This window comes from Drosophila navojoa, chromosome 4 (assembly GCF_054131105.1).
Source record: "Drosophila navojoa isolate 15081-1374.11 chromosome 4, UAZ_NAV_1.0, whole genome shotgun sequence".
NCBI classification, from domain to species: Eukaryota; Metazoa; Arthropoda; class Insecta; order Diptera; family Drosophilidae; genus Drosophila; species Drosophila navojoa.
In genome coordinates this window covers 22,092,378-22,118,322 of record NC_142892.1, presented here as the reverse complement: position 1 = coordinate 22,118,322, position 25,945 = coordinate 22,092,378, and the positions used below count along the sequence as shown (strand labels likewise).

General features: G+C 38.7%; 3 protein-coding genes across 3 annotated transcripts in view; 2 read left to right on the top strand and 1 right to left on the bottom strand.

The window, feature by feature from the left end:
* The window catches only part of ome (dipeptidyl peptidase 4 omega), a 79,293-nt gene that overhangs the window by 413 nt on the left and 52,935 nt on the right, over positions 1–25,945 (top strand). Inside the window, exon 2 of the mRNA XM_018101225.3 lies at positions 8,987–9,647. Coding sequence (XP_017956714.1) covers positions 9,198–9,647 — 450 coding nt within the window. The 5' untranslated portion in view covers positions 8,987–9,197. The remainder of the gene's footprint in view (positions 1–8,986; positions 9,648–25,945) is intronic.
* LOC108651492 (trypsin-7) lies at positions 1,203–6,492 on the bottom strand. The gene is made up of 2 exons (XM_030391216.2): positions 5,664–6,492; positions 1,203–2,076 (listed from the first exon to the last, which is right to left on the bottom strand). The coding sequence occupies exons 1-2, from the start codon at positions 6,023–6,025 to the stop codon at positions 1,305–1,307; spliced, it is 1,134 nt and encodes a 377-aa protein (XP_030247076.1). The 5' UTR covers positions 6,026–6,492; the 3' UTR covers positions 1,203–1,304.
* Dnaaf6 (Dynein axonemal assembly factor 6) lies at positions 14,872–15,929 on the top strand. The gene is made up of 3 exons (XM_030391220.2): positions 14,872–15,138; positions 15,199–15,434; positions 15,510–15,929. The coding sequence occupies exons 1-3, from the start codon at positions 15,006–15,008 to the stop codon at positions 15,771–15,773; spliced, it is 633 nt and encodes a 210-aa protein (XP_030247080.1). The 5' UTR covers positions 14,872–15,005; the 3' UTR covers positions 15,774–15,929.

Here is a 25,945-nt window from a genome sequence, read left to right as displayed (position 1 = left end):
GAGTGATTCACTCCGAGTTCTGTTGGGCAATTAGGCGAAATACCAAAAGCAAACAAATTTGACGAGTTTGCTTTGAGCAAAAGTATTTATTGGGCTCGCCTCTTGATTTCAACTCTTTAGAGATTTCTGCTGCTGCTCTGATGCTCTTTGTAGTTAGTACAAATGCTAGATGTCTCTGACTTTGGGCTCTGTATATTCACAGCTGTTTCGCTAAGGTGAAACCAGTTTTCCAGCAGCAGCAGCAGCTTGTTTCGATATTCCTCTTCGTTATTTCTTTTTCTTTCTTCATTTTTTTTGGCACACAGAGCGTATCGAAAAGTCAAATGTGAGCGTTTCTGTTTGTTATGTTAGTATAAGCTTATTCATATGTATATATGTATGTATGTGTTGTGTATGTTTGCCATGTGCCTAAGGTTGGCATCGACTGGCAGTTAAGAATATTATACAGTGAGTGTCTAACGAGCAGTATGGGAAACATGAAAAATGCCATTGTTTTATACATATTCAATACGAGGTATTTGGCTAACACAATTGCCAAGATATAACCATGAAATTTCCTTTGCATTTTCAAAGCAGACTAGATTTTGAAGAACATTCCGCTTCATCATAATACATGATGCGAATGGGGATTGAGTCTGATAGCTTGATACATATAGTTGACAATATATAATAAACAATAATTATTTAGTTTGTAATTGTAATTGTAATACTTTAATTCTTTCGTTCTTATATATTATTGCAAATTAATTGCAATATGCAATATTTTTTAAATATGTAAAAGAAAAAGTGAAAACCTAAATTTCGAATGAAAGCAGTGTTTATAGCAAGCAGGCGTTGGGCAAGCAGTTGCATATTGCCCAAGCAGGTTACTGCTTTTCTGACATTTGGTAGTAATTCCTAAAAAACGAAAAGCCCGACTAACAGACACTCCGTACCAAATAGCGGTTTGCGGTGTGTATGTTCGATTATGTAAATAATCACGTGAATATAATTGTAATGCTAAGCGTAAATATAATAAAGAAGGTTTAAAACTATCAAAAGATTGCAGACATAAGGATATATATAGGAGTTACAATAATATCTACACGAATATTACATCTCCAAAAAAAGTCAAGAACAGCTGGAATAATTTAATTTTTTAGCATTCACTTTTTTGACAGAATTCTAATTTTTACAATATATGTATAATACGTAAATTATAATTTTATTTCTTGTGTTTATCTTTTCGTATAAAAGTACAAAATATTTATATATATTAGGACTAACTGTAAAACTAAAACTAAATTGAAAGGGAATTCGCAAACTTAGTAATCCTCGTCGCAGAAACAGCCATCTTTTGAGTTCTCCACAATCCAGTCGAGATATTTAGTGACTCTGGTGTAGACACCGGGGTAATTGGGTCGCGCACATCCATTGCCCCAGGAGACGATGCCGATCTGTTCGAAGCGCTTGTCGTCGGGCCGCAAGCGGACCAGAGGACCTCCCGAATCTCCCTGGCAGCTGTCGCGTCCGCCCACTCCCGGGTAGCCAGAGCACATCATGTTCTTAGTGATCATCTTTTGTGTATAGTTCGTTTGGGCCACGCACTCGTCGTTGTCCAACACTGGCACCTCCACCTCCTGCAGCAGGCACGAGGGCTTGCCGTCCTCCTTGAGCGTGCCCCAACCTGTTGCAATGGCACGCGTGCCCACGAACAAGTCGTCGCGCTTCTCCGCGCGGGGCAAGCAGATGGGTCTGATGAAGCTGGTGATCGGCACGCGATCGTTGAGGCGCAGCAGGGCGATGTCATTGTCGAAATTGGAGAAGCTGAACTTCTGGCTGAAGGCGCGCAGCACAAAGCGCGTCTCCGGACGCTCCTTGTCATTGCAACGATCGTGCTCGCCGAAAGTCACCTTGATCATGAACCACATGAAGCCCTTGACGCAATGCGCCGCCGTCAGCACGTAGCGATCGTTGATCAGCGTGCCACCGCAGTAGAATCGATTGAAGTAGCTCAGTCTGGCCATCCAGGGATACTCGCTGACGCCAGTTGTAGTGCCCCCGACGATCCTCGACTCGTCGTTGCGCTCCCCGCACCTGCAACAGTCGAAAAGCACAGAATGTGAGCGAACTTCAGTATTTTATATATGTTTGTCATCCACTCCATCGTGTTGCTGACAATTGAGTGCACTGCGACCGACTGCACCATGCTCTGTTCGTACTTCAATTATAGCATACAGTGGCATTGTTCTCTACTCTAAAAAGGCATGATAATACCGTACCTTGCATTGTTGGCCAGAAATCTAATTTAAATAATTGACTATGGAAATCGTCAAAAATCGTGAAGGTGGTCTTAAATTATGAGCATCGACAGTTATTAAATTTATGAGTTCAATTAGTTTTCAAAGCGTGATTACAAACCGTTCACAGTATGTATAAAGTCTGCTAAAATTTGTAGGCTGATCGAGCCACGCCCTCTTTACCCTTGAACACAAAATAAATACAAACTTACTTCATCTTATTCATACAAGCAAAGAGTTTATATTTTATAGATTGAATAAAACCTCTAATATATACGGAATTATTTTACATCTATACAATCAAACGTGTCTAACTCAACCCCCCTATCGTCGTCCAGAGTATTTATTTAATTTCAATTTTTATGTAGTTCAAGTTCACATTTTTCCTGCTCTTTTTTGCAAACTTTATAAAATCAATTAAATAAAGGTAAATAATTTTTCTTTTTGAAGTAGTAACAATTTCTATCTAATTTGTTTTTTCTCAATTACCAAATAAATAAAGTCTATTTACTGAATACATTTTTTAAGCAGAAGACTATATTTGATCATTTTATGTATTTGGCATTACTCTAAAATAAATGGAATTTTAATTAAATATATAGAGTTGAATGCTTTAAGCAAAATACATTTTCCAGCCCAAACAATTGTCAATTATCAGTGTTTTTATGCTTTTATTGCATATTATTTTATCATTTTTTATATGCGTTGCAATTGAACCAGAATTTGTTTCATGTTCATCCCAGACTAAACACAATTTTCTGTGTTTATTTCATTGAATGGCAATCTTCGATGATTAGTTCAGAGTTCAACAACCCAGCAAACCTCATTACCAATGTCACAAAGAAAGTGACAAAGTCTTTAACGTGCTGGCGTGCAAATGATTCGTTTTGCAGTTTTTCCGACATATTTAAAATGACATCGTACATAAAACTGGTTTATAATTGCCAAAAACTGAAGTAAATGCATTCAGAAGAGACACTGAGAAGTGGAAAGAGAATGAGAGACAGACTGATAAATGAAATGAGAGAGTGTGTGAGAGAGAGAGAGACAGAGAGGGGAAGAACAACCAGTTCTCTAAAGTCTGGCTTTACAAACTTATATACTAAATATATTTTTTTGGCCACAAATCAATCGTCTGCTTAAAACAACAACAATCCCGGGCTTGATATCTTTTTTTGGTGTTGCTTAACCGAGTCATTGCCCCAAAAATGGTTGCAAAGGCAAGGCAGGGCAAGGCAAGGCGAAATTAAAGGCGTCCCGAAAGCCAGAGACATGCAAAAACAAAAACAAAGACAATAAAAATCGGCGACCCAATTCAAAGAGAATGCGGCGTTCCCTTTGCTAAATGCCAATAAACATATGACGCATTGGCCCTACCTGATATCTGGATACACATGAGTTTATGTATGTGTGTTTACATATATATTTACCATATACATATACACACATTGTATTTTTTGATTTAGAGAACAGAAATATTTAAAATAGGCAAAGCTCTTATCAAAGCTTATGGAAATCAGACCCATTTAATTTGATATGCAAAAAAAAAGTAAAAATAAATATAAAATATACAAAAAAAAAAATAAAAGAATTAAAACGGGTTTTAGGCTTATGCGATCAAAATCTTGAAATACTGAAGACTTTAGTCTACGTGACTGAGGAATGGGATTTATTCGTTCTTTTGGGTAAAAGTAGAAAACTTTTACAAAAAGAAAAACATCTGTGTTAAAGCCTTAATAGCCATCAATTTAGATATGCTCGAAAAAAATAAAAATAAAAGTGAAAATCTGACCTAACTGACCTAAGTTAATTCGAGCTAGTCGAGTATCTTGGAAAAGTTCCGTCGATCGTTAAAATTCCAAAGCTGGGTGTGCCGACAAACGCATTCCTGAGAACTCCCTGGAGTAAAGTGTCTCTGAATTCATGCAAACTGTTTGGAGTCCATCAATACCCTGGGGTACTTCAAAATGCCAATGCCAATGCCAATGTCGAAAGCCTAGAACCCATTGCAAATCCCCATTGGCAGCACAAAGTACCGCGGGCATGCAATTTGCACTTTGCAGCAGCCATCTCAGGAATGCCTTGCGAATCGACAACTCCAGAGTCAAGAGCTGCGTAGCTGCGCCACAAAGGTGGAGTTTGTCTCAAGTATGCCTCAGAAAGTAACCAAGTGCAGAGCAGCGCCAAGCTCAGAGTTAAGTTCTCAATTTGATGCGTGAAATGGAGAGCCATAAAGGCTAACATCATTATTTAGAAAGGCAAAAACTCTTTATCGCTGCTCTCATTATCAAAAGTTAAAATCATTTAATTTCTCGAACTTTCAATCTATGGATGGTTAAACCCTATAAATATCCAATTGGTATTAGAAAATTACTTTCTAATTGGAACTGCAAGCTGTTCAGCTTTATGGTTAATGCTGCTGCACTCTATATAAAAACAAAAATTTAACTGTCATTTAAACACTAAATACAATTAATTAATCGATGGGAATTCGATGAAATTTTCAAGTACTATTTTTTTAAACAAATATATATGGATTGTATCTCTGATATTTAAACTTTGTGTTAAGTTGATGTTGGGCTTATGTCTGTCAAGTTATTTTTAAGTGGATCTCATAGCGCAGACTTTTCTTTCTATAGTTTCGAATATGTTTCTAATTTTGTGGGGAATTGGAAAAATATAGAGAAGTTAATTAATTGCCTATTAATTAGGCGTTGGGAAAAAGAACTGAAAAGAAAATTTCCATTTATGATAAATTATGTGTCAAAAATGTTCCCTGTAGTCAAGTATGTCTTCCTCATTGTTAAGCTTCAGCTTATGCACAATAGAAAACCAGAGAAGAATAATATGACACTCGTATTCCAAATTGAAAGTTTTAATTTCAGCTTTCAACTAAGAACACGAATTCGCTGAAGAGATTAGAAATTCTAGCCAACTTTTACCCCCTTAAGCTAACTGCCTTTGCTCATTTATTAATAAGATCTTCCTCAGCTCCAAAAATAAGTATAGTCGGAACTGAAACTAGAATCTTTGCCGTTAGGCCACTTATGTGTAATTTGCATTGCTTTCGTCTTGCCCTCAGCTCCGACAGCTGAGTTGGGTTCGTTATGGGGCACTTATTGAGCCATGTGTGGACTATGTGCAACGGTGTGTGGCAAGCTCTCCGCCTACATAAATATTCATGAGAGATGACATTTCCTGATGCTCGAGAAGATCTAGAGGAGTGCACTGATCGCGTGCAGTCGCCTCTTTAACTGTAAGCGCGATTTGTATGCCGTGACAGTGACACCCAATAAAATGCGGTTGGTTAACTAACTCGGCTAACTGGACGCCGTCAGTTGCAATCATGAGTGGAACTGTTTCTTTTTTCCCACCTGTACCCACCTGCAGGAACATGTCGCCGATTGGCCGTGAGCCGGTGGCGAATTATTACGATTGAAGACGCCAAACCAATTCTTGATCGGATTTTGCCGGAACTGGTTTACTGGTTCGCTGCCGTTGGAGTGGCCAGCAGCTCCGACTCCAACTCGCAGCTTCTTCGGCTGGTGCTGGTGCTGGCTGCCATATGCCTGATATTTGCCTGGTATGGAGGATGATGCTGCTGTCGTCGTTCTTGATGTGGCCCCACTTGGCGCTTTTGTTGATGTTGCTGTTGCTGTTGCTGCTGTGCTTGTTGAGGCGGCGACAATGCAGGAAGCGATGGCCAATGCTAATGGCCAGTGATGTAAGTGGAGCAGCAGCCGCATCTTCAGCTCTAACTGGTTGGCCAACGACTTGTTGTTGCGCGCGTGCAATGATAGCTTAATGAGGCAGCTAAACGCTGGCTTCAACTCAACTCAACTCAACTCAACTCTTGTTACCGTTACAACAAATCGTAGATGTTTTGTGATTTTTGGCTTCAGCTTGGTTCATCGGGGGTATGCCCATTCACCTCACTTATTAATTATGTTAATCACATGCATCAAATTCGTTTTGTATGGACTATTTCTCACTTTTCACACTCGTCCAGCACATAATTCAAACTGTCAACAAGTCGCGCCCAACATACAGAAATTCTCGTTTCTTTCTTTCGGTCTGTGTGTCTTTCTTCTTATTGGATATTCTTTTGATATAACGGCTCTCGTGCTTCTCCGATTCTCTGATTCAGTCTCTTTTGGTTCGACCGCACACGCGAAAGTCTGCAAAGCGACTGATACCGCAGCCAATGCCTCGGCCACGATCTGCTGGCCAAGCCAAAGTTGCGCAGGCGACTGCGACGCCGCCGTCGACGTCAACGTAAACGCCAGAGTCAACGTCAACGTCAACGTCAACGTCTACGTCAACGTTAACGTCAACGGCATCGCCGCTTGACTGGCAAACAACAAAGCAAAGAACAAGTCGCATTTTTGTTGGCCCGTTGCGTTCTCAATATGCTAATGTGACAGTTTGCCATGGTGTGCAGTCGCTCCTCGGGGTGAGAGTCTCCCGCTCCCTCTCTGTATCTGTCAGTCTGTGTGTGCGTGTGCGTACGTGTGTGCGTGTGTGTGGCGCACTGTCTCTGAGGCTTTTCCTGGTGCTGGGGCAATGCCTGTGCCTGTTCTTGTGCCTGGGCGGCATCGATTTAAAATTTTGTTTATTATGCCCACAACGTCAATACACAGCGAGAATTTAAATCAATTTAAACGCTTATCGAATGCGGCAATGGATTATTTTGATAACCCATTTAATAGCCATTTCCTGAGCGGAGCAATAAGCGTTACTTGCCAGCTGACACACATTGAGCTAACCGAGAATCCAGATATCGTGATTTGCAAGTTTAAATACAATTTGATTGCCCTTGCGGGGGGCTTTGTTCTACAACTGAAAGAATCTAATTTAAGGCTCATAAAAGCTATAATAAAGTTATATTTGATATATTTGATACACTGCTAAATTTTGTGGGTGCTTAAGCGAGTAGAAGTAGAGTAGTAGAAATTACTGTCCGAAATACTAGCAAGCTTGCAAGTATTTCTTGTATATCTTGTATATTAACGTAGTGTTCTAAAGTCACATCTTTCATTTGCACTCACAGTTAACAAAATATCTTTAATTTGTTATCTATTATTAATATTTACCAAAATTAATCAAATAAATTCCCTACTGCATTTCAAGGATGTTTCTTATTTGATCACACATAATATAAAAATTTGTCATTTTCTTTATACAAATAATGGAATTGGTTTGTTCATTTATTTTATAATTCTTACTATTTTTAACCGCTTATAAGCTGTTATGATTATACACATAAATAATACAAAAATGAAATAATTTTTAAAATATTTTAAGTATTTTAGTTTAAATATATTCTCCGAAATTCCACAGCTACATGCTAATATTAAGAATTCAAGTACATACATATAAGTAGCATTTGATGGAGTGCAAATTTAATAAAACTATGTCTTCATTTGGTGCCGTTTGATATTTCCTATGCCGTTTTCCTCTTTAAATTAAATTAAATTTAAGGTAATCGGACGAAACAGCTATAAGCCTAAATAGAGTGACCCCCTTAAAAATATCTATATTATTCCAGCCCAAGAAACGAGTATTGTGCGGTCGTTTGCATTGAACTCTAATGTTGTTTCTTCTTGATTTGAATTGACTATTACCTTTGTTTGTAATTCTTCAGCTAAGTTTAGACTTTAGTTCACTAGTAATCAGTAATTGATGTTATCAGTTAATGCGCGTGAGTATTGATCGCTGGGTATTGGTCAGATTAAGGTTTTGCTGTCACAAAATAAACTCGTTTGCCTTTGTCATCATGTGCGATATGTGGAGGCCGCGGCATCGGTACTCGCAATTTACTCCTCATTTGTGCCTTTTATGTTTTCCGACGCTTTTCACTTGCAAGCAGCGGCCCTAAAGGCAAAAAGAAAACCAAGCAAAATTCGCATTTTCATTCGACGCTTCATTTGCCGCTGTTTTCGTTTGATATTTTCTTTTTGCATTTTTTTCTGAGCCATGAATTAACAAAATACTAAACGGAATATTTAAATTTTCGCATTTAATTGATGAGGGCGGGAGGCGGAGATCAATCGAGAGTTAACTTGCGCGATATCAAATGAAAATTACAAAAATGTTTCCTTGATTTATTAAGCTAACATTAACATAAAATATATTGAAATCAATATTCAGTCTTAAAATAAGATATACAATATGTTATAATGATAATATTAATTCAATTGGTATGTAAAAACGAAAATCTTTGAGAGCGTCATCTTCGATTCCAATTGGAATTGTAATTGCAAAATGTAAAAATTTTTTGTGCTCTTTAACTATCCATCTTTTCATAACTCCACTCGAAAGTCTTAATAATTGCTTGCTCCAAATTTATTCCTGTAAATTAAAGATAAAACAGTGCTTAGTTTATGCTCTTGTTTGCTTGTAAATAATAGCTTTAATTGCAGTGTAGATCAAATCTTTGGGCATCCACTGAGTAGCAAATTTGCCGCAATTTGAAAGTATTTCACTCGTCTTAGCTTAGCTTGGCTTGGCTCGGCTCATTTCCCGCAGTTTTTCCTAGCATGTTCTGGGCCCATTCTCTGGTCCGCTTCCCCGTTGCTAAAGCATACACATATAGATACGCTATAAAGTCAACAATCCATGTCAGAGACATGGAAAACCGTAGGCGCACCTATCGAATTTCCTAATTAATGCAACACATGCAAATTTTCGCCCACTTCTCTTGCCAGATCCGAATGCAGCAAATGGTAGAAAACACTCGTAATTGGTTGGAAAACTCAGGAGTGCATAAAGCGAATCTCTAAGCGGTCTCGGCAATGCCAACGACAAAGAGTGGCTCCAACACAACAGCTACTGCAACAACAACAACAACAACAACAACGATAACAGCCATCATTACATAACTGGAAATCAAGAGTATTATCATTATTCATAGGCAACATGAGTGCCTTTCTAGATGTGACGGCTGCGCAGTCAGTCGATGCATCGCGGCTGAGTGCACGGCAAAAGGCGAGCAAGCGGCGCAGCCAGGGCAGACGCAGTGCAGCAGCATCGGCTGCCATCCATGGCCGGATTGCCAGCGTTGGCGCCGGCCTCTATAAATCATTTCGCGGGCGTTTCAAGAGCAGCGCCGGCAGCAGCGAAGCCACCGACTATCGACCGCTGCGGCAGCGCGACGTTGAAGCGGGCAAATTGCAGAATGACTTGAACTCGAGTGACAGTTCCGATGTGGAGAGTCTCCACAGCAGCGACCCCGGCAGTGGCAGTGGCAGTGGCAGCGGCAGCGACAGCAGCGTTGAGAACTTATTTGGCAATGAAACGGAGGAGCGTACACAGTGGCGCAGAAAGCGGAAGACGACGACAGCGCCGATGGCCCGCAGAAGACGAAAGGTTAGTGGCCAACTCAACTCTCTTTGCAGACCCTTGATGCGGGCAGCAGCAGCTTTCCATTTCACAGATAGCTCTACATACATATTTAAGTATTCCAATCAGTTTGGCAATCGCTAACAGCTACGCGCGTGCCTTGTCGTTGCTTGTCTGCGATTTGTGTTTTATGACTCGAATTGGCCTCAAATTGCACGAGCTCGGACTTTAATTTTCAGTCTCTGTTGTTGTGTTCATTTGCATTCGCTGCCTTTGATAATTGAATTTATATATATTTATGTCCATTGTCTAAATTAAATTATTGTCATTAACCATCTCATTCAATATCTGGCTGTATTTCACGCTCTACTTCAATTAGAGCACATTTCACTTTCATCTCGGAGCAACTGTCTGAATCAATTAATTTGTTGTTGACCAGAAACGAAATGCAAGCAGTGTGTTGACATAATTTCTTAATCAAACAATGAGTATGACTTTAGCTGCCAACAATATACAAATTTGTATTATCAATATTATTATACCATGATTTATTGTATTGTATTGCACTCAGCCCTAACGAATCTCGCTTTCATGCAATGCTCGCACACACTCAGCCCACTGTGCCACGCTGTTACAGCCAGCTGTTGTAGAGCTTTCAGCTTGTTTACAAACAAACAATCGCTATGCAAGTGAAAAGCTTCCGCACGTGGCTCAGCCGAACGACTCAACAGCTGACAACAGTTTCGCTCAGCTCTCGGCTCTCTCAACTGTCTATTGCTATCTCGCTCGCACGCTGCTTCGGCTGCCTTTGAGCGCTTTTGCAGAGCTTCGACTCGCGCTTTATGGCTGATGTGGCAATGGCCATGGGCATGGCGGTTTTGTGGTCGGAAAACCTTTACGGCTTAAATCTCGGCCAAACCTCTGCTGCTGCACCATATACCGTGCTATTCTCGTTATTGTTGTTGTTGTCTGTGTCTAGATATTTAATGCTCGAATGGACTTTAAAATGAACGACTCGTGAAGTAGAGCACGCTCGTTTTGAGTTGTATATTTTTTTTTTTTTTTTTTTGGTTACATACAATTTTTGGATATGTCTCTTAGGGCTGGCTTACAGCTAACTTAGCCTGTTAAGTTCTATATGTTTATTTTTATTTTCATTTCTATTTCTGTTTCCCGTTTTTCATTTTGTTTGTTCTCTTCGCTGGTTTGCGTCGCTTGACTGCACAAACTCAAATATAAGGCAACAGCATTTATCCTGCATGAGTTTAATACCCTGCTTAGAAAGCAATTGTATATTTTGATTATGAGCCAGCCATATGTAACAGGCGAACCGAATTTCACAACAAAATTGTTCCAACTGACCAAGCACAAAACCACTTTCGCAATGTACATGAATATTATTTTTAAGATTGTGTTGACTGGCCTTAACTTGTAAGTTATTACAATATACATATGTATTTGCAGGAAACCGAATTATAAATTAATTATTATTATTGTAATCGGAGCACTATTGCAAAATGATTGTTGATTGAATATTGTATATCTTTAATTACTTATGGCATATCAAGATTTCGTCTATTTGTGCAAATCAAAATAAGAGCATTGCCCAAAATCATATATATTTTAAATACATATATCGTCTACCGGCTATCGTATATGCAATATTATAAAATCTATATTTTACATTATACAATGAATATCACATATAAATGAGTTTCTTATATTGTGAATTGCACTAAAATATAGTATTTACTAATTAGATTATCTTATTCAAAGCTTATACATCGAATTAAAATCCCATTTCGTCTATCATATATCGTATTTTGAATATCGAATATTGCATTACATTTACTTTGTTACAGGATATCTTTCAGTAGACTCCCTTCAATTATCAAATGAAGTTTATTTATTTTACCAAGTTTTTATTTTAGTATAATTTTATATTTTATTTTCTGCTATGATTATTTTGGGAATAATTTAAGAGGGCGAATTTTTTTTTTAAAGAAACATTTACATTTACACAAAATGAGCAGAGCAGAGCAGCAGAGAGCGAATACTGGGAGGCCGGAAGTAGTTCTCCTTTTTGCCAAAAGTTCTGCGACTCTGTGTCGCCCGAAAATGCAATCAACAGACCCAGATCTATGATGGGGAGAACTTGGCTGCCACACCAGAATTTTTTTGCTCGCTTCGGCAACATCCAATTATCAGTAATGGGCGACTATAAGAGCACGGCTCCTACCTTCAGCTACACAGCTCAAAAGGTCTACTAAAGGCCTCTCTTATGTAAGTTCCATTCCCACTCACTCCCGCCCACATGTGATAACAAATCAGCAACCATCCCCGACCCCCGTTGGGCCACATCAACAGAAAACGGCGTAAATGTGCAAGTTTTCAATGATTTATGCATGATACTTAATGCCTTCTTAATTACGTTTTATGTAACCTCCAGACTCCTCTAAAACACTCGTTTTATACACATTCTGTTTGGAATCTGCGCCAACAAGCAACAACACACAAAAAAATGGCAGCTGGAGCACTTTTAGCTCACAAATCATATTCACAGGAACAGCCAAAAAAATTAAGAGAAGGGGGAAGGCGAAGAGGAGAGAAGGAAAAATGCCCGAAAATGTGTAGCAGCTGCTTTAAGGGGCGATGAGGCGCCACTTTCACTTCGACTTCCACTTTCACTGCGTGCTGCCATGTGACGCTACGTGTCTTCGACTGTACCGAAATCCATTTTGGGGCCTCTTGTATATGACAGCACACATACATACGTACGTTCAGATATATGTATGTATACACAGTGAAAGGTCTCCCCGCCTCACTCATGCTCCACTCCGATGCATTGAAATGCTGGACCAAAACACAGTTACACATGTACGCGTATTCATGCAGTGCCCATTGTCTCATGTGGATGGGCGTCAGCTGGGACCTCGACTGAGGAGCCCCACAGAGAGAGAGAGAGAGAGAGAGAGAGAGAGAGAGAGAGAGAGAGAGAGAGAGAGAGAGAGAGAGAGAGAGAGAGAGAGAGAGAGAGAGAGAGAGAGAGAGTGACTGACTGACAGAGAAAGATAGAGTGAGAGAAACAGAGGAACATCTGAAAAAACAAAAGTCATGGTTGATGGACCAAAACAAGGTTAAATCTCAGTTACGTGATGTTTGCACTACGGCTTAACTTTTGCATTCCATTTAAATCAATTAGAAAATTCATTGAATTGATGTTAATTAATTCTGTTTGGATTAAGACTAAATAGCTAATGAATAAATCCTGTGTTCTCGTGCTAGCGAACAAAATAGTGAACAATTCATTCTTTTACCAAAGTACATCAGATTAGGAAGAACTTTGGGCAGGATGAATTGAAGTCCGAAAAAATTCATAATCTCTTAGACAATAACTTCATTATTAATACTTTGTTATGAGTCTTTTTATATTTTTAATCTAGCCACTTAATTCACGTTCGGATTTCCGAATAAACAAAGAAATCTGCTTGAGAAATTATGAAATTATTATTTTATCACTCACAAAATTAAATTGAATCGAATTAAATATACAAATTATATTTTAAAAAGATTAACATGAAAGTTTAATACTTTGGAATTCAATTGAAAAAAAAAAAAATTGAAAAAATTAATTTAATTGGGTTCTAAACAAATTTATCTAAATCTTAGATAAGAAAGCTTCAAATAAATTTGAAATGAATTCATTTTACAGATATATTCAAAATTAAACTAAAACTAAACTTTAAAGACATTTATACTTAATTGAAATCTAGAAAACATGTATTTAAAGTACTAAATTTAAGGCGAACACTGCGTTGTCCCTCATCTCATTCAAACCGAGTCTGTATCGAAATTACATGCTCTATGGCTAACTAGGGCAGCTAGAAGAATTTTCAGGTAAAACTATTTTGGCTTGCCCAGTGGTTAGCAACAAAATCCGACATTTGGTGTATAGCCACACAGATATGAAACGGGTATATTGGTTTCACTCAATGGCATTCATCAGAATATTGTTAGCTAAAATTCTCTACAGACCAATCGTAGAACATCATACTTATGTATATATATGAAATAGTTGGCTTACTTCTTGAACGAGCACTAGGCAGTCTGCCTCGTTTCGTTTTCCAGTTTCGTGCAATGCGGAACTCGCATGTTAAACAAATTAAGCGCACACGATCCACAGCGATGAAAAACATCCGCAGCAGCAGCAGACAAAATGGACGGCACGGAAATCCTTTTGCATTCAGCTGCAACCCGGGAGCTCAGGCCCTATGTAGCTGAACGTCTGAATGTGTGGATCCCAGCGAGTCGCCGGCTGTGTGTTTTCGGTGTGAAAGTCATGCTGTTTACATTAAGTACGCGGCTAGGTTTTTGTAATGTCGCTTTCGCCCAGTCGATTTACATTTGGCCCCAACTGGGGCGAGTTGTTGCTTTATGGATGGCCGTTGCGACCCATTGAAGGTCAGCAGCAATTTGAATTTACAAAAATAATTTACATTTACAAAACAATTGTTTCTGACAAGTGTCATAATTTTTGCGACTCGTGAAAGTTAATTTTTGGACTAGTTGTCGAGTGCCTCGGGGTCCAGGCATAGCACAAACTTTTTTTCTCTGAATGGCATCAAGTTTTTAATTGAAATGCCTAAGTGGAGCAAGGGAGGGGGGAGAAAAGTTGAGGCTGCCATTGCTTATCCTTGACAGTGAATTATGAACTTAGCCTTAGGCTGCAGCAGAAGCTGCGAAATTGTGAAATATTATGTTGAAATTGAATTTCGGAACTCGAAAGGTATTCACAATGTATTGATTTCAGTTTTGATACACATTTCACAAATACATTTGATAACTCAAGGCCTTACATTGTAATACAAGGACCAACACATTGTTATTATTTCATTTAGACTGGCAAAACAAAGTTTGGGAGCCGCTGTCGACCAGCTGTGAATTACTCGTGTTTACTTTGTCTTATGCCAAGGCATTGAGTGAAGGGGCCCTCCGTTGCGATCCCAGTTATGCCTAATGTGGATTACAATCGAGTACCTTTTCAGCTGCAGACCCTTCTTAGGCTTCGTTTCCCGGACAACATAATAAACACAAACATGTTACAGCTGCTCCATGGCCCGTGAACGGCCCTAGCAACCCAAGTCGCATCGATAAGTAGGCTTGGTAGTAGCCTAGCAACCTAACTTCTGGCGAGGAGTAGGCTGGGGATCAAACCAAATCGATTTTGATTCAGCTCCACTGAGCGCAGTACGTAAATAAATATTCATTCCTCAATCCAGCTCTGAGCTGTAAAAACGTGAAAGGCGCTGACAAAAAAAAATAAAATAAAATAAAAAGATAGTAAAATAATAGAAAAAGTTTTGGAGTAAATAATAATTGTGAGCGATGTCGCTTTTCGACAATCCCGACCAGCTGCGGCAGCTGCAAAATCTGTTGTGTCCCACACGCAGACGGGGAGGAGTCGACTGCAGCAGCAGCAGCAGCGAGGATGAGGAATCGCTGGTGGTGAAAAAGCAAAGTGAGTAAATGGAGCATAACGACAACAGGAGCGCTTCATGTGTCCCATCCACTCACCCAGCACCTGGCAGCATCGGACCACCAGCTCCCAGTGAAGCTGGCAAGGCGCGTAAGAGGGGAAAGGTTAACCTGGTGGCCACGCCCTTGGTTGAGCCTGAAAAGGCGCAGCCCCGCACGCTTGAGGAGTGGCAGGAGGCACAAGAGCGGGAGGATGCCGACATCTTGGAGTCGCGGAAGTGCCCAGAGTACACGATGACCTACAGGCAGGCCGTTGGTACCGAGGACGTGTTTCTGCAGGTTGGCACAACCCATTTTGGCCTTTTGTCTGTCTGCCCACGCAGTGTCTGTTAAGCTGTATTCTCTTCCACTTAGATGGGCCAACGCACAGCAGCCTCGGCGAGCTGTGAAGATCTCGTGCTAGAGATTGCGTTGCCCGGCGAGCAAATGGCCGTTGACAAAATGAGCCTAACGCTGCACGAGCAGGAACTGGACCTTGGCACCACCCTGTACAGGCTAAAGCTCCCGCTGCCCCACCCCGTGGACGTCGATCGATGTCAGGCCAAATTCGATAGGGAGCTAGGCAAACTGCGGCTCACGTTGAGATTGCGCCGTGAACTTGATTATGTCAACTTTTAACTTTACACTGCAGTTTCTGTCACACACCAACCGATAACATCAACTACACATTCTTGTACACTATGGCCGTCTTTTGCTTACCAACAAATTTTAGTGGATTCATCTGTTAAAAATTTCTTGTAATTGCTTTCGATGTCATTAAAAGGGAAGAAGAAATGCTCGAGTGTTTTAAATTCATTTAAATACTTCTGAAAAACAATATTATTTAGTTGGGGAGTTCCCAATATCACGTATTCGAAGAGCAATGAAAATAGTAAGTTGATGTCTAATTTATTTTAAAAATAATTAAAATACAATATGTTTTATAACTAAACGTAAGACTTGCGTAACATAATTTTCTTGTGCATAATGTTCTTCGTGCACAAACTGAATTTATTAATTCAAAATCAAAGTAAACTCAGGCAAAACTTTTTAAATTTTTCTATTTCCTTAAAATTAAAATTTGTGTGTAAAAAAAATGGTAAATGTGACGTTGCACAGTCATTAAATCTTGTAGGCGAGGCTTTCTAACTTTTCTCAACAAATCCTTCAATTTCTGTTGCTAGTGAATGAGAAAATATAAAATCATGCTTAAATTCCTTTGGGCTGCAAATGTGTTTTGTGGCTCTGGGTGCTTTCAAGTTTTTGTTAAAAATTACGCATACGCCGCATTGACCCTCAGTCGGGCGCAAATTACCCTTAAACGAAGCAGAAAATATGCCTTCGCTAGATACCAAATAGGTTCAGGTTCAGCTGTCGAAAATCACTTAAGTCTAATATTTGACAAATGCGGTCAAGAAACAACTTTCAGATGTCAAATACAAAATTGAAAAGACGAGCGCCTTAAATATGGTATCGACTAGGCCGTACCCTGGATGACTTGAATGTATTGAGAGCCAACTTGAAGACAAGATATTCTCCTTAGTTTTATTCTTCTTTAATCTTTGTTCATTTTACATTTATAGACTTAAATCCTTATTCCTAATCCCACTAATACTCTGAAAAAAAATAATATTACTCGAAGTTCTTAGAGTTTTATAAATATAAGCTAGCTGTCAATTATAACAGTTGTAGAAAGTGTCCAAGTGTTCGACTCGGAAGTACCCTTTTTATTCATTTTATCAGCAAAATATATTCTGTATTTCAAGTTTTTGATAACGTTTACATTAATATAAAGGCAGATCAATTCGTTTATCAAAAAAATTCAAGATTTATGAATTGTAGAGGGATACAAGTGTGGGTCGACTCGTGTGACTTGCCCATTTTATGTGTAGCTACAGGGCGAAATAATCAAAAGCGGCCAATCCTTACAATATATATTTCTTTGTGCGGGATTTGTCCAGCCTTGTACAGATATAGGGTAGGGCGCGTGCCGAAGGGGAGCTGCGGCGACCCGCTGTGACTGCGGCTTCGTTTTGGCTCATTTACTCTTGACTGGCGCGGACACATTTCAATTTGTGAAAAGCGGTCAGCGACAGCACTGAGACATGATAAAGTGTCGTCCCGCCAGTTGTCTGAAAAAAGTTCACACAATTTAACATAGAAATTCGGAGAGAAGCGATGATAAAGGCACAAAGGCAGAAAGTTTGAGCCAACTGAAGAAGAGGCGCGTGCAACGCGCTGCAAATAGTTTCTCTGCTCAAGAGCTTCTCGGCCACTGGATTTTGTTTTTTAATCATTTGGCCCGGCCAAAGGAAAAACTTTTCTGGCGTTAATAATAATAAATCATCTGATGGCGAGTCGTTGACGATGCGACGACAACTTTGCGGACTTGAGCGAATTTCCAATTCAATTTAATAGCCACGAAATGAGCTGCCTGGCCAATTGAGTAAGATAAATATTGTGGTAAAGAAAAGCCAATAGCCAAAGGAAAGTAATGATAAATCCAATATTAATATTAATTAAATAGCTAACACTAATGAATGTAAGGATACGAAAGCCTGAGTAGTTGAACTGTATTTATATATATGTGATATATCCTACATTCTTTTATTTTTATACCCTGAACCCATTGAAAATGGGAAATCAGGGTATAATGGTTTTGTTAAAAGTATGTAACAGGCAGAAGGAGGCGTGGCAGACCCCACAAAGTATATATATTCTTGATCAGGGCGACAAACTGAGTCGATTTGGCCCTGTCCGTCTGTCTGTCCGTCCGTCCGTCCGTCCGTCCGTCCGTCCGTCCGTCCGTCCGTCCGTCCGTATGTATGAACGCGTCGATCTCAGAAGATATAAGAGCTAGAGACTTCAACTTTTTTTTAAAATGTCCGTATATATCACGCGGATATCGAGTTTATCACTAAAAAACGATAACTCATTCCGATACTTTTTTATCGATAAAAAACCTTATCGAAGATCACTTAAATAATTATATCTCCTACATCTTTCAAGCTAGAGTCTCCAAATTTAAAATGTATATAAAGATGTATTTTATACAAATTCGGTTTTTGTTAAAATTTACCCCCCACCCTTAAATCCACCCCCTCACCCTCATCTTTGTAAAAGTCGTATATCAAATACTAGAGACTTGTGCTTCGGTATACACATACATTTAAACATCACGATTACGTTCTGCAAGTTTCATTACGATCGTACGTCTAGAAATTAAATTATTCAACAAAAAAGTTCTCATTTATTGCCAACATTGCAGCGCAACCAAAGCGCAATCGCCTGTACATGTGAGTGTGTGCATGCGTGTGTTCATTTGTATGTGTATGTGTCTGCGTGTGTTTGTTTGTATGCGTGTGTGTGTGTGTGTGCGTGTGTGTTTGCTAATTATTATTGAAATATCAGTTGCTTGTAGGGTTCAGGGGATCTCGTAGTCGAGCAGTCTCGACTAGAGCTTTCTTTCTTGTTATACCCTGAACCCATTGAAAATGGGAAATCAGGGTATAATGGTTTTGTTAAAAGTATGTAACAGGCAGAAGGAGGCGTGGCAGACCCCACAAAGTATATATATTCTTGATCAGGGCGACAAGCTAAGTCGTTTTGGCCCTGTCCGTCTGTCTGTCCGTCCGTCCGTCCGTCCGTCCGTCCGTATGTATGAACGCGTCGATTTCAGAAGATATAAGAGCTAGAGACTTCAACTTTTTTTTAAAATGTCCGTATATATCACGCGCATATCGATTTTATCACTAAAAAACGATAACTCATTCCAATACTTTTTTATCGATAAAAAACCTTATCGAAGATCACTTAAATAATTATATCTCCTACATCTTTCAAGCTAGAGTCTCCAAATTTAAAATGTATATAAAGATGTATTTTATACAATTTCGGTTGTTGTTAAAATTTACCCCCCACCCCTAAATCAACCCCCTCACTCTTGTCGTTTTAAAAGTCGTATATCAAATACTAGAGACTTGTGCTTCGGTATAAACATACATTTAAACATTATGATTAGATTTTGAAAGTTTCATTACGATCGTACGTCTAGAAATTAAATTATTCAACAAATAAGTTTTCATTATATTGCCAACACTGCAGCGCAACCCAAGCGCAATCGCCTGTATATGAGAGTGTGTGTATATGCGTGTGTTTGTTTGTATGCGTGTGTTTGTTTGTGTGCGTGTGTGTGTGTGTGCCTGTGTGTTTGCTAATTATTTTTGAAATATCAGTTGCTTGTAGGGTTCAGGGGATCTCGTAGTCGAGCAGTCTCGACTAGAGCTTTCTTTCTTGTTTGATTAGGCTTTAAGTCTTGCCAAAAATAATTTACAAAACTGCTAGGCAATGAGAGAATCCTTTGAGCTAAAGTTGTAATATTTACTGGTTTATTACTTTTATAATAAGTGTCTTATGTACTACAAGTTCATATTAATTATGACTTTCAAATTTATGAAAAATAACTATTTATTAGTTTGATTTATTGAAAATAAATTATATGGTAAAGTTCAAATTACAAATTGCTCTCAAATTTTTTGAATTTATCTATTCAAAGCTAACACCAATTAAGGGAGTCTGCCAGAGTCTATTCAAATTGAATCGAATCAAACGCAAACTCTAGTCTTCTCAGCTCGTTTTATCAACAAGCTCTTGTTAAATAGAATGTCCCAAAAACTTAAACATGGCCAGAAAAAAATGCAAAAAGGAAACAAAAACAAACCAAACTGAACACAATATGTTGGCAAACGTATCCTTTGCGAAATACAAAAACAAACAAACAAAAAGCTACGTCGACACCAGACTTGGGAAAACAAACAAAAATCATGTCACAAAATGTTGGAAAAAGTAACACAAAAACGCCTGAAAAAATATATGCGTATATCTTTCAATTTATACCCTTTACCCTTTACCAAGGGGATACCACGTGATACCATGTGACACAGTGAACACGTTAAATATCAATATTTAATGCGAATGATGAAAAGGGACGCTTTCCACAGTCTAACTTGGTTGATTGAGAGTCATTTATAATTGGACATTTTTGCAGTTGACAATAAATAATTTTTGAGGTATATTTAAATTGAGAATAAGTACAACTGACTCAATAAAAAGATAATGTTTGTATATAACTGACACGATTTATTTATTATTTTATAAAACATTTTATGAAATTTTGTATTCTTCATCTTGATGCAATGCCTTCTACCATCTTTCGAACAAGATAAAATTTTGATTCTAAACATAAACGAGGTTCAAGTGCTTAGAGGCTAAGATTATTCCATTCAATAGTGAAAATCTTCAGAATATTCGATCTATTGATTAACTGTGGCCTCTTCTGTTTGGGTGACAGCTTTTGTCGTCAAACTAAACTAGTGTATATATGAGATAATACAGCTATTTATATTATGGAATATTTATTACTTATGTACATATATATTATATCTACATTACTAATTAGTTGCAAGATTATTAAATCTTTTATTTTAATAATACATATCTGTCCTTAGACACAAAATTCTTCTGTATTACTTTCTGTATAATCGAAGCTTTGGTCAGATCCGATAAAAATAAATTTCGCTTCCGAGGAACTTGTTCCATCTCATACCAAGCAAGGGATTTGAAGTATAGCCCCGATTCTCTATAGCTCTCAGATGTTAGAGTATCAAATGATCGGCATGTGAACTTTGTTGATTTTGATTTTTGTTTCCGTTTGTTTGTTTTCGACTCATTTACACAAGCGCAGTTTTAGTCGTCATCATCATTATGGGCCACCTACATGTGCTCAGGGCAAACACTAAATAGTCAAACTTGCCTTTTTTTCTGGTGCTGTTGAGGCATACTTCATCTTCTTACTCTCCATTTTTTTTATCAACTCTTGAACAAAGTTGCAGCAGCTCAAACAGAAATTCGCATGCAAATTTGTAATGTTTCTCCCATGTGCAAAGCGAACTTTTGTGGTACATATAAATTTGCTTGCTCCAAAAATAAAAAAAAGAGGATGACAAAAAACTTTTCGAAACGGGAAAGTTTTTAGAAAATGTGTGAAAATGGTTGCTAGAAAAGTATTTGTGCAATTTCGAAACTGCAAAATATTTATGGCTGATTAAAAGCAGCAGTTCAAGCATGCGGCAAGTGACCTTGGTTACCTTTTGAAGCACAATTTATTGCTGTTTTCTGTTGTGCTCATTGTTAAGCCATATTTAATAAATAATATGCAGGCGCACTCGAAAAATGTAATAAGCCGCTCAACAACGACAACACTGAGCACCGCAGCAGCAGAAGCAGCAGCAGCAGCGACAACAACAGACTTTGATTGTAAAGGCTGAGCCCCTGACAGAGGCCGTGCGGGTCCGCATCCTTCCTTTATTGTTGTTTGACTTTTATTCATTTCATCTCGACGCCCCGTAGCTGGGAGTGAGCCGCGGCAGCGTCTACTTAACCTGCACTACGGACGAACAGCTCTGAACAACTCGGCCGCAAAGCAGGTGCGAAATGAGCGCCAGCAGCCGCAGCGAACGAGGTCAACAGAAACGAAATGAGAGATTCGCGAAACTTCAATATGAAATGTGCTGAAAAATACAAATGCTGAAGAGCTGCCGGAACTGACCTGACTTGACCGACCAATCCTCACTTGAAGCTATGAGAGTTAAATATTACAAAGTTCTGAATCAATCTATGGAATTGCTTCAACTGAGAGATAGTCTGGATTCAGTATTAAGCAAATATTTTTCAATTTATATACACAGATCAGTTTAACATAAACCCTATCTTGATTGTTTTATAAATAAACTAAAAGAATATGTTACAATTTTAAAAATGTTAAGTGTCCAAAAATTTTCATATATTCAAATATTTAATATTACAACAAATTGTTTGCAAATTTACTTAAAAATGCACTCAGAGAAATACAATTAATTTTACAAATTTTTACAAATTTTTGATCAATTATTCAATGTTTACTCAAGTTGTGGATTATTAAAATTTATTTTCGTCATAATTTTCAATACCTTTCATTACCTACTTGGAAGCCAAATTTCTTACTCTGTTAATTCAGAGCTTAGGTCTTTTAATTAAGAAGCTAATAGAAGATGTACAGCGATTGCTATTCACAATAATGCAAATGCACAATTAAATGTGTAAACAACATAGTTTAGTGTGGCACAAGCACATGCCAGGTGTATGTATCTCGCGTGTATGTCCCGAAATGCTTTGCAATGCCGTAAGAAGAGTAAGAAAGTGACTGCGGAATTTAATTCAATTAGGGCTGCCTTGCAGGCTACACAGCTTGCACAGAGTCTATATGAGAGTCTGGTCGTCTATTAACGCATTTTTCGAGTTTAATTTAACGTAATAACAAATTTGTGAGCCATGCTCGGGGATGCAAACACGAGCAGAACACTGTATAAATTACGGAAGTAAGTTGAGGCAGCAGCTGGCTGAGAGCAGCAGCCAGGAAGCTGGGCAGCAGCAAACACGCCAGGTGTGGTCCAAGAGAGTGTCTGTGTGCCTGTGTGTGTGTGAGTGTCTGCCGGGGCTCTTACATAACGCACACCTTGGGGCCTTGGGGCGCGTTCTCAAGTGTCTGCCACCATAGCCCCAGTCCCGTAATTAAGACAAATGTAAAAACTACTAAAAGACATGCCAAAAGTCACTTTCACTTACCAAACAAAAGCCGAGCGTCAGCCAGGTGGCGGATGGCAGGTGCGAGCAACCAGGCGCCTGTTGTATTCACCTCTTAGCTCTGTTGTAAGTCCACATAATTTCCACTTTTACCCCGTGTGTTGACATGCGGCAATTGTCGTTCGTCTTTTGTGCCAAAGTCACGTGTCTGAGGACCTGAGCAAATACATTTCATAAACATGTGTAATCGAGATAGAATTGTTATGTTCGCGATGCCAAAGCTCAGAGACTCCTCACAGCTCGAGCACTCCCGAATCGATTGTTGACCGCGAGTTAACACATTAATGTTTGTTAAAGGCGCATCACACATGCCCAAATTCCATTGTGCTCTGCGTACAGGGTAGCGCATGGCCAAGGTCAATGTCCAGGGGGGCGGAGGAGGCGCTCGCTGAATGCTCGCATGACCTTTTCACATTAATCTCAAGAGATGGCGTTTTTATGCAGCCATGCGAGCGTGTTATGCTCGTTATAAGCCAACTAGCTATTATGGTTATTTATTGTGTTTGGCCTCACAGCTGTTACGGCCACACAGCACGACAAATGATTTCTCAGCATTTCAGTTTGATCGTCAATTAGACGCCATCTGATGGGCTCATCATTGTAATTGATTGACTGAGTAAATGTGGTGGGAGTGCTTTCTTGATTGTTGGCTTTCATAAATTATTTTGGATTTTCAAAGCTGCATCAAAGCAATGAGCTGGCATAAATTTGATTTGCAGCAAAGTTATTCAGTTTCTTTTGATTGCATTCTAATAAGATTTTTTGTGTTAAGATAAATGCAATTATAATTAATTTATTGCAATAAATTGTGAAATATAAAACATATATTAATCATTTAATCATTTTTGTGATTTAATTAAGAGCAATATATTTAATAGTTTTATTCAGTCATATAGTCTTCGGTTAGGCTTGTGCTACCTATACACATACAGCAGCCTCGTCTTGAAATTTGTTTCGACATTCGTGAATCAATTCTACAGTTCCTTTGGCTATGAGCTACACAGACAGCACTTTTAATGCAAAGGAATGAAGATTTACTGCTTTATTGTGTGGGAATGCATTTATGCAGCAGCTTGAAGTTCTTTTGACGAAAGCAAGACTAGTAAGAGCCTTCATGCAACCGACTGCTGAATACTCTATTTATATCAATAGATAACCATCTTATTCGTCGCAGAAGTATTGATAGAAAACATCATTATTGAATGGGAGTAGTTCATAAAATGTATACAGCCTATATGTATTTACATATATATAGAGAAAAACTATCAATGCCTTGGTTTTTCTTTTCACTTTGCATGAGCCCAATTGAGAGCTGAGCTTGGTCTTATATGTAGAAGACAGACGAACGACAAACCAACAGCAAACATTCATTGAGACTGTTTTTCAAATAGTACGAACTGAGAGAGATGAATGCCGCATTTCCGCCTTTTGGTTTTTGGTCTTTGTCTTTTGTAGCAATGGCGCCTTATGTGTTGCCTCGGCTAGCCTTCACTTGCCCCACTCACCATGCACCATGCCCCACGCCAGACTCTTATAGAATCTGATTTCGATTGCTGCACGCATGGTGAAACTTTTCGCCGTTTTCTTCAACCCACATTAAGCTGGAAAGAAAGAGAACGACACAGAGATAGAGAGAGAGATTTATCTGAATGCCTGGGCCATTGAATCAATTATCCATTGACAGTGTGTGTGTGTGGGATAATATATTCTTTAATTGATTTTCCATATACTGAATGCGAATATAACAGAGTAGATGAATTTACATTTACAAGAATTTGTGCTTACTGACTGATTGAAGATCTTTGCAGAGCCATAAAAAAAGCAATAACAGTTGACATTTCTTTAATGGCTTCAGAATAATTGAAACTGTGAGTTCAATAAAAATTATTTTCAATGTTTTCTGCATAAAAAATATACATTTGCGATTAACTTATGAGCATTTGTCTTAAAGCTATTAATAAATTTCTTCTCAGTATTTCTTTTGTGTTTTAAAATAAGCACAATCCAAGCAAGCTTCGCATTTATTGCTCACTGGCTGAGAGTGGAGCCTAGTTGACTCACAGTCGAGCATTTGTATAGATTCGAAATCTTTTCAAGTATACGAGTTTATTTTATCCGTATACAAATACAGTCATTCACTTTTATTTATTTCACAATAACGAAATGTCGGAGGAATCGGATACGCCCATGGTGGTTGATCTAGGCTATGTGGATGCCCACTATTGGAATTCGTCTATGGATAGCGAAGTGATGAAAAGCGAGTCAAGCGAACTGACTGACTCCACCAACCGCTCGGAAGATGGACTGAATAGCGAGGCTATTAGTGAATCTATCGAAACTGGTGCCGGCGGGGACGACGATTTATCGCAACCGATCGATGTGGGGGACTGTCAGCAACGGTTGCAGATCATACAGGATCGGGTCAGCCGCATTGTTGGCCGCATGAGCAGCCTAACTGAAAGTCTGCGTCATATGCATGTGGGACTCAAGCGCAACAACCTACTGCAGCTGCCCCCGGTGCCAGAGATCGAAGAGAACCTCGCCATGGGAGACGTTGGGTCCACTCAAACCGATCCACCCGTCCAGCCAAACCTGAACATGCTGGCCGAACGCATTGGCGACTCTGTGGCCTGTCAGACCAAAGAAGACAATTCGTTGACTCAGTAGAAAAACCTTTTCAAATCGTTTATAGTTTAGTATTTTGACTAAGTTGTTTACTTTTTCAGCTGAGAAAATAGTTTAAAAATTTGTTTATATGACAGGATAAGAAGCACTCTATATTTATGAAATCGGGACTAAATTTATTGTATTGAAATAAAAACATTCTCTAGAAGAGTTGAGAGACCAGTTTAGAAAACAAAAGACCGAACTTTTATTCTATAATATAAAAACTCTGATATTTGGAATCTGCAAAATGCAGCAACAATCAAGAAAATAGGCAAAGAATATTGAAAATAATATACTATTTATGTATAACAGTTTTTATATACTCGTTGACTAAGTGAAATAGTAGATTGGCTTTACACATGGCTCGTCTCTGCAGAGATATTTGGGAATTAAAGGTTATGTATTTTATCAGCTATTTCTAATAATAGTAAGAGTTTTGGGAAAATACTATCGTTAAAGTTGTA

Coding starts and splice junctions, on each gene's coding strand:
- LOC108651492 (XM_030391216.2), bottom strand. CDS start 6,025: ATGCGGCTGCTGCTCCACTTACATCACTGGCCATTAGCATTGGCCATC. Junction 2,077..5,663: donor TCGGCGACATGTTCCTGCAG/GTGGGTACAGGT, acceptor CGACTGTTGCAG/GTGCGGGGAGCGCAACGACG.
- Dnaaf6 (XM_030391220.2), top strand. CDS start 15,006: ATGTCGCTTTTCGACAATCCCGACCAGCTGCGGCAGCTGCAAAATCTG. Junction 15,139..15,198: donor GCTGGTGGTGAAAAAGCAAA/GTGAGTAAATGG, acceptor CCACTCACCCAG/CACCTGGCAGCATCGGACCA. Junction 15,435..15,509: donor CCGAGGACGTGTTTCTGCAG/GTTGGCACAACC, acceptor TCTTCCACTTAG/ATGGGCCAACGCACAGCAGC.